This window comes from Lampetra planeri, chromosome 18, assembly GCF_965212315.1.
Source record: "Lampetra planeri chromosome 18, kcLamPlan1.2.h2, whole genome shotgun sequence".
Taxonomy (NCBI): Eukaryota; Metazoa; Chordata; class Hyperoartia; order Petromyzontiformes; family Petromyzontidae; genus Lampetra; species Lampetra planeri.
The window spans coordinates 12101574-12115859 of record NC_136124.1 but is presented as its reverse complement, the minus strand read 5'-3'; the positions used below and the strand labels follow the sequence as shown (position 1 = coordinate 12115859).

The 14286-nt window shown below is 48.8% G+C and overlaps 1 protein-coding gene across 15 annotated transcripts in view; it reads left to right on the top strand.

The window, feature by feature from the left end:
- Nucleotides 1-11681, top strand: part of HECTD1 (HECT domain E3 ubiquitin protein ligase 1) — an 87246-nt gene extending 75565 nt beyond the window's left edge. For all 15 annotated transcript variants that reach the window (XM_078602573.1, XM_078602569.1, XM_078602576.1 and 12 more), the window contains 6 exons: nucleotides 1095-1714; nucleotides 2442-2520; nucleotides 4365-4458; nucleotides 4953-5103; nucleotides 7086-7230; nucleotides 9854-11681. In XM_078602573.1, coding sequence (XP_078458699.1) covers nucleotides 1095-1714; nucleotides 2442-2520; nucleotides 4365-4458; nucleotides 4953-5103; nucleotides 7086-7230; nucleotides 9854-9991 — 1227 coding nt within the window. In that variant the 3' untranslated portion in view covers nucleotides 9992-11681. The remainder of the gene's footprint in view (nucleotides 1-1094; nucleotides 1715-2441; nucleotides 2521-4364; nucleotides 4459-4952; nucleotides 5104-7085; nucleotides 7231-9853) is intronic.
- Nucleotides 11682-14286: the final 2605 nt, after the last annotated feature.

Sequence of the window (14286 nt, the reverse complement as noted above, 5' to 3'; positions counted from 1 at the left end):
ATATTCTTGGGTTTTTTCGGTAAAGTCACGTAGGTAAAAAATTTAAATTAATTAAAGTAAAATAAAAATAAAATCAAAATCACGACGTTTCGGAGGCAACACAAGCCTCCGTCTTCAGGTGGAACCGTCACAGCACGATTGCTGTATCAAGTAAATGAGAAATTCCAAGAGATCCGACCCCGTATATATACTGGTTGAGGGGGGAGGAGCCAGGGCAGCAGGCCCCTGGATAGGAGTTTTTTATTATTATGGTAAGGTTGGTGCAGCTGAAGCTACGGCCAGTCTACATAACAAAGTCTTTTGTTATGTAGACTAGCCGTGATTTTTATTTTATTTTTATTTAACTTTTATTAATTTTTATTTAAATTTTTTACCTACGTGACTTTACCGAAAAAACCCAAGAATATCGTGTGGTCAACGCACTTTTGAGTGCTTTGGTTGGCAAGGAACAGACAAAGCATGGCACTTTGCAAGAAAACGAGGGACAGGAATGGATAGAGATCCAAGACTGGACCCCTGGCAATGGAAATGACACGTGTGATGATGCTGTAGTCACTACTCCGGCTGGATAGCATTTGATGTGCCGAGCGAGGGCTTTGTGGGATGTCGGCTCTGGTTATTTGTCCGAAGTAATCAAAGAAGCCTTCGTGCTCGAATGACAAGGGCGCAGTGTTAAGTTCCATTGGCAGCGCAGAGCCACGCTCGTAATGCCAGCACCGTCTGCACGGTTACTCGTCACTTTTTTGAGGAACAGTGCCACTAATAGAAACCTACTTATTTTAAGTGTTGGGCTTGCGTCGTGTTTAACATTGTAGTGAATATAGTAGCAGTCTGGAGTGGCTTCCGGGGGGTAACGCGAAATAAACCATTGCATACAACGTACACATCTCATAACGTCAATGTTTACACGCTCAATTCGACGTGTACATCACAAGCTTAAGCAAAGGATATTAATCCATGGAATCACTGGATCCGTTACGCCTCAACTGAAAACGACGACAATGATGGTGACGACAACGTTGACACGGTGATTCACCGTGGTCGGTCGCTCACCACTGTTGCCGCCCCCCCACCACCACCTCTCCCAACATCAGCAGGTGGACCTCGGCGACGGCGTGAAACCTCAGGGCTTCTACGTGCAGCACCTGAGCGGCCTCTTCCCGGCGCCGCTCCCGCAGGACAGCGAAGAGGTGGAGCGAGTCGTCAAGCTCTTCTTCTTCCTCGGAATCTTCCTCGCCAAGTGCGTGCAGGACAACCGCCTCGTGGACATCCCCCTGTCGCGGCCCTTCTTCAGGCTCATGTGCAACGGCGACATTAGCGGCGCGGCGTGCAAGCCGCTGTACGAGCACGGCGACCCGCACGACGGCGACCTCCAGCCGTGCGAGGTGGCGTCCGAGGCGTCGCTCGAGGAGGGTCCCCCCGACACGCTGTCGGTCGGCAGCCTGGAGGACGACTGCAAGTCCGAGTTCATTCTGGACCCGCCGAAGCCGCGTGCTCCCGCGTGGTTCCACGGCATCCTGGGCTGGGAGGACCTGGCGGTCATCAACCCTCACCGCGCGCGCTTCCTCAAGGAGCTCAAGGAGCTGGCGATCAAGCGGAAGCAGATCCTCGGGAACAGGTCCCTGTCGGAGGACGAGCGCAACACCATGCTGCAGGAGCTCATGCTCAACAACTCGACGGGCACGGGAACTCCGGTGGCCATTGAAGACCTTGGGTACGAGATGCGAATTTTTTAAGTTATTTGTGTCTCTCGCGGTGCCCGGTTGCATTCGCCGTTACGTTGGCGGTTTGGCGTTTAAGGCGGTGCGGCGGATTTCCGAGTGAATCATTCGCCTCGCGGCACAGCGGCGGGAAGCATCAGTGAGTGAGAATGATGATAGGGTAGAAGATGACGACGGCGAGGAATGTTTGACGAGGATGTATGTACTGAGTGTATGTTGAACTTCTTTCGCACCATACGTAGCCAACCGTGCTAATCGGTGGTGCGGCGGAAGGACAACAAACTACGGGTCTCTGTGTGAGTCTATGGGTCTCTCTGTGAGTCTATGGTTTTGTGTGTGAGTCTATGGGTTTCTGCGTGAGTCTATGTATGTTGAACTTCTTTCACACCATACGTAGCCAATGGCGCTAATCGGAGGTGCCAGGTGCTTGTTTTGGTGGCCAGGTGAAAGCGGTTTCTCTCTTCGTAAGCGAGCACTGGGGGGCCGTGCCCATCTCCGTTGAAGCAGCTGAGCCACCGGTTGAAATTCTGCGTTGCTATTTGAGTTGCCAGCCTCGACCTCGGCCTGAGAACATAATCGTTGCCGATTAATCCCTTGGTTGTTTCTGGGCAATGGATCGTGTCGGTAAAAATTAAATTACGAATCGTGATATCGGTCGCGAAAGCCGACGTGCAATCTGCTGCTAACTGGGAAAATTTCTGTTCTTGTTTCCCCCCACAGGTTAAACTTCCAGTTTTGCCCGTCGTCCAAGGTGCACGGCTTCGCCGCCTACGACCTCAAGTCTTGTGGGGAAGACGAGGTGAGCGCGGCGCTCGTCGGCGGCGATCATGAATCACTTCAAAAAATACAAACGACTCTTATTTTGATTTTGTTACGTAGGCGTTCACGACCATTGTTATGATTCGTAATTGGTTTCTTCTGGGTCATGTCGCGGCCGGCGTTGGCCAATTAGCTCCTGAACAACCACATATTTCCACGCGCAAGGATAGAACAGAATGACTGCATGAGCGCCTTGGCGAAATAACAAAAATAGAATAAGTGGGGAGCATCAAGGACTTCCCGCTCTGAAAATGCAGCGAGGCACGGTCCATGAGCCACATTGCCAGCGAGTGCTTAATGTACGCAGTTCCCGGAGGAACAGCTATAACGGCAAGAGCAGTGATCCACTTTTACCATCCCGTGAGCCATTGATCGTCTCACCTCAACATAGAACCGTGATCAAGTTTCGCTGTAGAAAGAGCCTTCTTCGAGCGTACATATGTATGTATGTTGGATTTCTTTTGCACCGTACGTAGCAAGCTGTGCTAATCAGAGGTGCGGGGGAAGGACAACAAACGAAACACAAAAAGCAGTTCTAAAGGAAATGCAGTTCTTAAGAAATGACAAGCATGTTTAAATTATACGCCCAGGTTTAAGTTTGTAAGCCATGTGATAGCTTCGGGAATTTCTACATACAGAGAAGAAGAAGAAACAGTTTTCAGTTTCATGTATTTAATTTTTTACAACGTAGAATTTTTTTTTATGTATTACTTACTGTTAGTAACTCAGCTTATTGTAGAGTATAGTAAGTATACTGATGATGCTATGTAGTTTATACCTTAGTTTGTTATGCAGTTTATACTTTAGTTTTTTACGTGGTTGTTTAGTAACTGCAGCTACATACTATTAACATTCCTTTCCTTTGTTAATGCTACCCCCCTCCCCCCCCCCCTTTGATGCTGCTAATCCTGCATAATGCACGGGCATAGTATTGATTTGGAACCCCCCCCGCCCACCTCCTACGCATTTTCCATATGCTGAATTCCTCTTGATATGCAAATTATTTTGTCTAGGCGCTCTTCTTCCCACCTCCCCCCCTCTAACCCAGCTTAAATATACGCTTCAAGCTTGGTGGTGTTTCATTCTTCGCCTGAGGACGGCTACTTGCGTTGTGGCCGAAACGTCGTGAGAATTGTTTTATTATGTTTTATTTTTATTATTTTATTACTTCCCTTCTACGTGACTTTACCGAAAGAACCAAGAAGATCTTAAAGTGACTATGCGCAAAAAGAAACATTTAGGAAAAAACACCCAAATCTTCCAGAAAAAGCACCGTACACCAATGCTGTGTGCAAAAATCCCAGTGGGATGCATTCAAATAACAACAACCACAAGAGAACTTAGATTAAAGCCATTATTCTAACTCCGTACTACAACAAACAAACATGGCCAAACCACAAAACGTTTTAGAAATCACCAAAATAAAGCCATAAGCAATGTAACAGTGATCATAGGAACTGTGACCAAAATTTCACAATTAACGACATAAACAACATGTACCACCAAACCCTGCAGCCATAGCTGGCTGCAGGGGTCACTCCACAACAGCAGGAGCATCAATAGGAGTATCAAAATTTTTCAAATGCACCTTTAAAAATCAGCACACTAAATCAAAACACAAGATCATACGTTGCAGCGGTCATCCGGACGACAAGAAGAAGCCGTTGCCAACCGGCATTGACCACCGTGGCGCATACAGACAAATAAACCCCCATAGCCCACGTGACATGGGGAGGCCCTCATCCAGCAGTGGATTGACAAGAGGGGACCGTACTTGTACGATAATAACAACAATATTTGTTACGTCTCAATTTTCTCCGGCAGATTGTGACGTTGGAGAACGCCGAGGAGTACGTGGACCTGATGTTCGACTTTTGCCTCCACTCCGGCATTCGGAAACAAGTCGACGCCTTCAGAGGTAGAAGTTCTTACTCATTCGTCGAGGCTAATGCCATTATTGATGTGACAATGCACGTACAGTACAACAATACCGTGCGTCAATAAGACGCTTGACGACAACGAGACGGAAAGCCGTTGATAAAACAGTGAGAGATAGGTGGCGTGAAGATTGGTGGTAAATTTTTAAACGGTTGTTAGCTTTAGGGGAAAGTGACTAAAGATCAGCACACGTTGGCTTTCACGCACAGTATTGCTATTCATCACAGACTTTTGGCTCGATCACGCGAGTAAAATGTGTTGTGTCGTAGACCCTCCTCCAACTGACGCGGCCAATTAATAAAGTTGTCACCTGAACAAATGCGCCCAATTAATTTCAGATTTGCCAAGTTAAATATTTAAAATAATGAAGAAACAATGGCGGTTGGTTTCACGAGCGTCGCGCGTCGCTTGTGTTCGTCGCGTCGTTCTCAACGTGCGCGCGTGCGCGTCACTGTCGCCGTGTCTCCTTGAAAGACGGCTTCAACCGCGTGTACCCCATGGAGAAGCTGAGCTCCTTCAGCCCTGAAGAAGTGCAGCTCATCCTGTGCGGGGACCAGTGCCCGTCGTGGACGGCGGACGACATCACCAACTACACGGAGCCCAAGCTGGGATACACGAGGGAGAGGTGAGCGCTTTGACCCCCACTTCCCGCCCTGCGCACACCGCCGCGAGGTGACGCTCACCTCCATTGGAGGTCAGCGGGGGGCAGCGGTTAAAAGTTCCGCATTCTCCGCGGTAAGGAATTGTCGTCTCCATCCATCCGATGACCGCCGTTGACTTCCCACAAAATGGAACGAATGTTTGTCGACGCTGGAGGGATGATTGGGCAGGGGTTGACTCCTGGCCAAGATCAGAACTCGTAAGCCCTCGCATGCCGACACGAGTACTTTAACCACAGCGCCACCATTCCACACGAAGGAATTCGACCCACCCCCCCCCCGCCGCATACCCTCCATACTGGGCATCTGTGAAATAGAGCTTCATAGCTCATCGGATTCCCCGAGTATAAATAAATGTTCTGATTCTGATATCCGATGATGATTCATTTTCTTATTTTTCCACCTTGTAGCGCCACGTTCAGTGCACTCTGCTCGCTGAATGTACCCCCCCCCCTGGCTAGAGCCCATGCCCATTGAGATGCGTGTTTCTTTTGCGAGGAAGCCCTGGTCGTAATCGCCAATGATCCCACGGTTGGTAAATGACAGACAAAGATGCGTCACACTTTCGTTCCGGGACGAAATAAATGTTTATTTGGGGCTGTTCGTCAAAGCAAATCCGAAGCAAATTCACGTGAGACCGAAAAACACATGGGACCCTAAAAGCAGTTCTGACAAACGACCTGCAGAGATTCAGACTTTCCGCAGCTGTGGCCGCACTCGGCTCGAAATTGTTGAAAAGTAAATAACGATTCATTTTACGCAGCGTCATCGCTCATGGAAATTGCGTCTCACAATTGCTGAGTAGAAACCACAGATCCAAGCTGCAAAGGCTGCCAAGTCGGTAAGCCGGCGCCAAAGATTCCTTTGCAGTTCCCTAACTTAATTTGTTCCAGAAGGCCATTCGAACACCGATTTGTTCGAACATTGAATTAATTTTCCCCATAAGAATAAATGTAAATTACATAAATTGGTTCCAGGCGCAAGAAATCTCTTTACACGAAGTTTACAGTAATTACATGCATAACATCATACAAAAAAACAAGAAACACAATAAATAAATGGAATAAATGAATAAATATATGGAATAAATGAAATAAACGAACATTGAACTTCACTTTACCTGTAGTAAGGAGAGTTGATAGCTGGAGTGGAAGGTGGTAAGGAGCAGGAGGTGGTAAAACCTTTGTCTGGGCAAGCGTCATGCACGCTGGCCATACGCGTCTCAGCCGTACAGGTTCTTTCAAGTCACGATTGCCCGTCCGGGGCAAAAAATGTTCGTAAATATCATTCGAACACCGATTTGTTCGAGTTCTGGTGCGTTCGATCTCCGAGGTTCTACTGTATATTAAGAAGTATTTGGCCAATGGTGAGAGTTTATTATACATTGAGAGCAAACCAGAACATCCGGACAAAACCCATGCATGCGAGGGGGAAACAGTCTACAGGGTGTCCCAGAAGTCTGGAATCGGAGGAAAAAACTAACACGGCTCTCGTGTTATTGGCCCGCGGTCTGGATGCAGTCTGTTAAATTCAACAGCGACCTCCCTCTGACTCCGATTTCCTAGCAGTAGAATTATCTGGACCCGTTCTTCCTTACTCCGGCATCTTGGGCCTGCAGAAACAAAAAAGTATGAATTATGTGTTTTTCACTGATTCCCTGCTTATGGGACACCCTGTTTTTCCCATAGAGAAGGGACAGATGATAATAGTCCAAACTTTTCTGTAATACATTCTGCTGGCAAGCCAGGGTATGGCACTTCCTCAGTGTCCATGGGGAGGGAATCTCGCAACATTTGATCATTCGTGCTGCGATCCACCAACCCTCGCCGCTACTACCACACCACTGGATTGGAGGCAGCTACGTGCAGCGTTCGCCACCGCCGCCGCCATCCCCCATTACCACGCGCGTTTGAACGTTGTCCCGTCCTCCCCCCCCCCCCCCTCGCAGCCCCGGCTTCCTCAGGTTTGTGAACGTGCTGTGCGGAATGTCGGCCCAAGAGAGGAAGGCGTTCCTCCAGTTCACCACCGGCTGCTCGTCGCTGCCTCCCGGCGGCCTCGCTAACCTGCACCCCCGGCTCACCATCGTGCGCAAGGTCAGTGCGCCGGAGAGCCCATCGGCTAGGACGGGGGTCTGCAAAAAACCTTTTAAAAGAAGAGACATTTTGTTGTTGTCTTTGACCAAAAATAGTTTGAGAGCCGCGTCGCAAGCAGAGCTACCTGGTACACAGACGCAAACGCAGAGGGTATACGGCAAGTGGCAAACAAATTCTCACTTAAATCAACAAAATAGGTGGTGGAATTAACTGCGTCGATTTCGTTTATTTGCCCCTTGGTTGTTATTTAACAACATAGTTTGACTGTACATTTTGTTGTTGCCAAGCCATTCCATAGTGACCCATTCCTTGCTATATTTAATACAAAATCTTGAAATTTTGATTTAAAGCTTTCGTGACTGCAGGGATTCATATTCTTGGTTCTTTCGGTAGAGTCACGTAGAAGGGAAATAAAATAATAAATATTTAACAATACAAATATTAAACAACAAATTCTCACGACGTTTCGACTGCAACACAAGCAATCATCAGGTGTGAAATCCACAGCAAGAAAAAGTTCTTGTTTTGGATTTCACACCTGATGATGAATACAAAAATCTTTACTTTAAATTGTAGTTAAGTTTTAGGCAACCTGTGGCTCCTGGGCTAGGACGATGGGACGCCGCGGTGGCCAGGAGACTCCATCTCCATCGCCCTGTGCACGGGAGTTCGTGGGTTCGATCCTGACCCTGACGATGCATGTATGGTTTCCCCGCAAAAGCGCACAGGAAGCAAAACCGCACGACCCACGGCTGCCTGCCGAGTAGCCGTGCGTACAGTGCACACGTAATGTTGGCCCACGTCCGACCGCTTGTAGCCACGTTTGACTGAATTCAAACCAGATGTCGTGAATTATGGGCACAAATAGGTGAGCGGCATGGACGTGAAATTGTGTCCAGCGAACTCGCATAGAGCGATGGAAACCTTTCGTTTGGAATTTGCGTGTTCTCTCTCGCTCTCCCCATGGTGGTCGCGTGGATTTTTCTCCGTGTTCTTCCAGTTTTGGCTGTCACTATCAATTTCCTTCGCGTGGTGATGATGTAAGCCACTTGGATTAGCTATCATCATGTTTGGCCAGGTCGTCTCTGTAGCAGAGCGAATAGCTCGGTGGGCTTTAGGTGGTAAATAAAATAGTTTAGAACGCGTCCCCAACGCCTCTCAAGCATGACGTAGCTTCGTTATATCACGTGTGCTTTCGCGACCCATATGATTCGTAATTGTATTTTTGTGGGTCAAGTCGCAGTGCGAGAGTTAAAATTGAGATATAAATAATTTCAACCGAGCTGATAGCCACAGATTGAGGGTGGCTTGGAAATGCATTTTTAAGTGATCACATCACAACCTCAATAGTGTTTATTTTCACTTATGAAAGCTAAAACATTATTCTAAAATTACTCTTTAGTATAATTGAGTTTAGTATAATTGACTAACCTGAAATGCCACGTATGTGTGTGGACCTTCATATCTAACGTGTGGCACTCAAACTCGCTATCTTTAGACTTGCATTATAAAGCCTTTCATCGAATCGCCAAGAATGTGGCCGATCTCGTCAGCTCTGGGAAGCTAAGTTTGGGCCTGGATAGTGCTCGGAGGGGCGACCACCGTGCCTGCCAGGTTGTTAGGCTGCTGCGAGACTAAGCGGTGAGCAGCGGAGGGCGGTGCGGTAACATCTTTCGCCGTGCCGTGCTTTTGTGCTCTGCGTCTGTGTTGCACACCCTTGCGACCCTCATTGACCAGCATGGCGAAGTATGGTCAAATAACCCACGTTGGCCATTGGCTGTCCCTCATTCGGCAGCGGAGTAACTAAACGGCCTGTGCGTGAACGCAAGTTGAAAACCCGTTACCTTCCTCGAGTTGGATTTGAACCGGTGACCTCTGCGCTGAGAGGCGAGCGTGCTAACCGCGAGGCCACCCGCTCCAAATGGAGAGCGTGAAACGCTCCTAGCCACCGCAGCTGAACGATCGGTGACATAAGCTTATCCATTACCAGCTGACGGGCCTACTTAGACACAAGGTCTCTTTTCCGAGGGAGAATTTCGATTCATTACTACAACATGGGTGCCACGGTGGCGAGATGTTAACTACCTCGCCTGGTATTCAGGAGTTCGTGAATTCAATCCCGACCCTGATGCCTGCTGTATATTTGGAGTTTGCGCGTCTGTCTCACTGTGGTTGCGTGGATTGTTCTTTGGGTCCTCCGGTTTTCTCCTCCATACAAAGAATCATCGTGTGTTTATAGTATTTGTCTGCTATAAACTTCCACATGATAGGCCACTTAGTTGCGCTATCGCTTGTGCAATAGAGCTAAATTGCTTAGTGGGCCCTCCATGGTGATCTAAAACTAGCTTATAGTTTTATTTGTTAATTGGAATGACTACCATGATCATCATCATTCATCCAAATAAAGGCAAGACGTTAACTATAAACCTCCCTTTTTTCAAGTGAACAAATGGGACGATGCCCACCTTCATTGGCGACCGTGACCAGTAGTCATGAAATTCCACATTCCTATGGCCACGAGTCTCTCCGTCGTACAGCCGCCGCCACCGACCCCCACTTCTTCCCCCCTGTGGGCGTGTTGTCTTTCTCACGAGCCGTGCGTCATCTGTGCTTGCGTGCGCAGGTCGACGCGACGGACGGCAGCTTCCCGTCGGTGAACACCTGCGTCCACTACCTCAAACTGCCCGAATATTCGTCAGAGGAAATCATGCGAGAGAGGCTTCTGTCGGCGACCATCGAGAAGGGTTTCCATCTCAACTGAGGGGAGGGGGGGGTGCGTGTACATGGCGGAGGTGGTGGGGAGGGGGTCACCATCGATGCAGTAAAGAGAGAGGTTGTGGGGAGGGGGGCGTGGTAGGGAATGTGTATCTGGTGAAACTCCTGCTGTAGGATTCCTGTATCGATAGCTATTGCGCTGGGCTTGCTCGTCACGAATATTTCTCAACGTAGTCCAAGCCTGAACGTTTGAATGGCAATACAGGCTGCGTGCACACGCGCGCTGTTATGTGTTTGACACTCGCCTTCTGCTATAAAGAATTGAGGATTGTTCACCGCTTGTTTCTCGGTATCGTTATCTGGGATTGCCAAATCCCTTTTAATCACACATTCTTGCCGTTTGTTTAGTTTACATTAGACGTTGTAATTTAATCACGAAATTGTTTCCTTCAAAAAGTTAAAAGTGCCTCCATACTCAAATATATTTGAGCACTTGGGTGGTTTTGAGTCTGCGGTGGTAACTCCACGTTTCTATGACTATCCGCTTATCGGATGACCACTGTTGTTTTCCCACAATGTGGTGGTATTTCTTTTTATTGACCTGGCTTCAGAAGTAGAAGGATGATGATGATGATGACGACGACGACGACGACGACGACGACGACGACGAAGGAAAATAAAATTGGTGGAACATCCCGATGCAAGACTTTAAGGAAAGCCTTGAGGCTCAGTGGTGAGGCCTTCCTCCTGTACGTAATGTCAGAGGGTTTGTAAAGTCACGGTGTGTTTGTGGTCACGTGAGCATTTGGAGTGGCCGGAGCCGGTGGTAGCAATCAGAAACGCTCAGGTTGAGCGTTCGTATAGCCACGCAACAAGCGCTGTTGGCTGTCCACAATCGGGGTGCCACGGTGGCAAGGGAGATGTTAACTCCCTCGCCTGGTATGCAGGAGGTTGTGGGTTCGATTCTGACCCTGGCACCTGCTGTATATTTGGAGTTTGCATGTTCTTCCCGTGGCCGCGTGGATTTTTTTTATCCGGATCCTCCGGTTTTTCTCTCCACATTTAGAATCAACGTGTTTAGAGTGTTTGGCTGCTATAAATTTCCACTTGATAAGCCACTTAGTTGAGCCTATCATCTGTGGCCAGGTCGCTCCTGCAAAAGAGCTACATAGCTCAGTGGGCCTTACCGAGTAAAATAAAAATGAGTTCAATTAATTTGGTACGTATTATTTCAACCCCCAGAGGTGCATTGGCAATAAGGCCGAATTGATCCCAGATCACAGAATTTGACCTTGTGACCTCTTCCCGTTGTGAGTCGAGACCTCTACCGCGGAACCGACGCAATTCAAATGTTTTTCCGTTGCACGGTGGTGCCGCCAGCCGCGGCACCGCCGTGCGTGCGAATTCTGTTCCACGCGGGTCGCAGTGCGAGCCGGTGATTAGGGGAGTCGGCCTCCGCCGTTCCGTGATCTCGACGTTGAGAGACATCCACATCGGCGATTCCGGCGGCGTATTAAAGCTAGGCTAGCTAACACGAATGCAGTGACCTCAAAAACACAATAAAAAGTGTGACGCCCAACGTATATTCTCACACGAACGGTCAGAAGAGTATCACAGTCGTTGCTCTTTTTTGACGAAACTCTCGCATGTGTTTTAAGAATGGTGGTAACTGATTTGCATTTCGTTGATAGTGGGATTGCTGTATTTTGTCAGCAATAAACTACTTTAACGTGTTATTTTCCGTCCGATTTTGTGCCGTTGTGAAAGAGAGGAGCATTTGGATGTGTGATTTTCGTCTAAATAACGACTGCCACCTCAAGATGCCCGAACCTAACGGTGGGACAAGGGCGGCACGGAGGCTTTTCTTTGGTGGCCCTGGTGTTGACTCTAACCGCCGGTGTCTTCCTCCTCCAGCCACCATCACCCAATGCTCTGCCGAGCTTGGGTAGCGCGTGCCACAAAACAGCGTCCGTCCGGAAACAAAAAAAATTATTTGGTGAAGCTGCTGCTTCTGGTTTGGCACGGGTGCACAACCGCAGTTAACAACAACAAAAAACTAGACACATTCGTCAAATAGCACCGTGAAGGAAGAGCCATTGCCGGAAACGGCGCCTTATTTATGATTATTATAGGGCCCACAGTGTTATTGATGAATGTGTTGACCTGGACATATAGGCGATGCCCTTCAAGAGAGATTCTCGGGCAGCTGCAGGTGTGGCGTGATGGGACAACGAAGCAGGTGGTGGCGCCTCCTGCCCCGTTCCCACTGGCCACATGCACGCCGCGCTCGTGCAGGGCTCTTGCGCGGTACAGGGATGGTTTTCCCGCCGTCCATTTGCCGTGCCGAACCAGAACCAAGCCATGATATACACGCTGGCCTCTAAATCAAGGCATCTAAATCTGACTGGGGGGGAGGGGAGGGTGCCGAGCATGATCAGGGGTGGGGCTAACAAAGCATTCATTGCTCGTGGGGCCAGTGGGTATGTGGCGAGGACGTGGCACCGCTGCATTCGCCTGCACCCATCGGCGCTCGTTTGCCGTGCACGACGTCGGCAGTGCGACTCCGACTCCTGTAGCGGAATAGTGACCTGGCCTCTCATGAGCTGCGTCAGGGTGGCGTCGGCGTGGCTCGGTTGTGCAGTGGAAAAAGGTTTCGGGGCCTCTCCAAGACCCGGATGCTAGGGGGTTGTGTAAGCATGGCCTAAATTAGGCGATTTTGGCTGCATTTGGGCTCTTTGGGTTATGGTTAGCATGCCGTTGCTCTCGAAATGCGATGCAACACCGACAATAAAGACGAGCAGTCTTGCGTCACGCGCGCTTGTTCATAATATATAATGTTTATTTCGATCCGTCACCATGTGGCAATACAAATAAATATACGATATCCACGAAAATTCGTCACCAAAAAAATATTCGACAGTCCGTAATAAATAGTCGTTTTGGGTATACGTTTACATTTTTACAAAAAATATATCTTATCACGAAGAACTATTTAACACAGAGGCAAGTTGTGAGTTTCACTTATTGGGTCGATGCACGGCCATCGAGTTCATCTTCTTCACGAAGTTAGAATTCACCTCATCCCCCCTAATGGCTGTCCACAAAATGTTTCCACTCGAGTGCACAAACGAGCGACCACTGGCAAATGTGGCCTATGGGGCTCAACAGCGGCCACCAGCTGGCCAGCCCACGAGGTTCACCCAACTTCATTTGTACGCGACGAAGCCCTTGGTCACCCCACAGTGACGCGGCGTGAAGACTCGCCTCTCAGCCCTCGCTCGCAGACTTGCGTTTCATTGCAACCGAATGGCGTACGAATGAATGTGTCAATCGGCCAACAATCGAAAGCGGTTCAAATGTTTTGAACGCGTCAAACTATATGGACTGCCATGGAAACATTTGGAGATTCCACATTGTCACGGCGAGGGGGAGGTCCAGTCTCACCAGCCCACCAAGTGTTAACTTCACACGCGCGCACAGAGCGGTGTCAATGTTATCAATCCTGTAAGGATGAGTAAACAAATTACTTGGTGGTGCTGCTGCTGCTGAGTTGGCAGTGGTGCACAAATAACAAAAACCCATGGACACATTCCGTGTCAACAACAACACTGTGGTCTTAAAAGACAAAATATATAATCTGAGACATTTCGGGCCATGGCCCTTGCTTCATATCGCGTAATTGATGCGCTAAGGCCAATGTGTTTGATGATCATGATGATAAGATAGGATGCCGAGTTGACCTTCGTATCAGGATTATAATTTTTACAAACGGCTCGAGTGGTGTGGCGCTACCCGGGGCAGAGGCCCGTTCCGTTCTAACCCCCGAAGCAGGACGAATCGGAAAGTTGATTTCAACTGGAGGAATCCGATAAGCTGTGAAGCTCTTTTTGTTCACAGACGTCCAGTAGGTGAGCGGCGTGTGCGAGCGTGTGAACCAGCCACCATCACCGCCACCACCACCGCCGCCACCGCCGCCACCACACTCCCCGAACAGCGGAGAGAGACGACGACGACCGCTATCCGATAGCGACCGACCCCCTCCGAGGTTTCAGCGTCGATGACGCCACGCAGCGGCATCTCTTTAAGCGCGGGATTTTTTTTAGTTTTTAAAAGAAATAAATCCTTGAAAATATTTCAATACCATTTGTTAATGCGTTTCTATATATATATACGTTTATGCATATATATTAAAAAGTTAAGCATTAAATTCGGTTGACCGAAGAGTTCTATACACGTGCGCAAATCGCACGGTTCCGTTTGCAGCGCGTATCCGCCACGTATCGACCGGCCTCTCAATCGAGTGCCAAACGAATCCAGCGTGTCGGGGCACGTGTGTGCGTG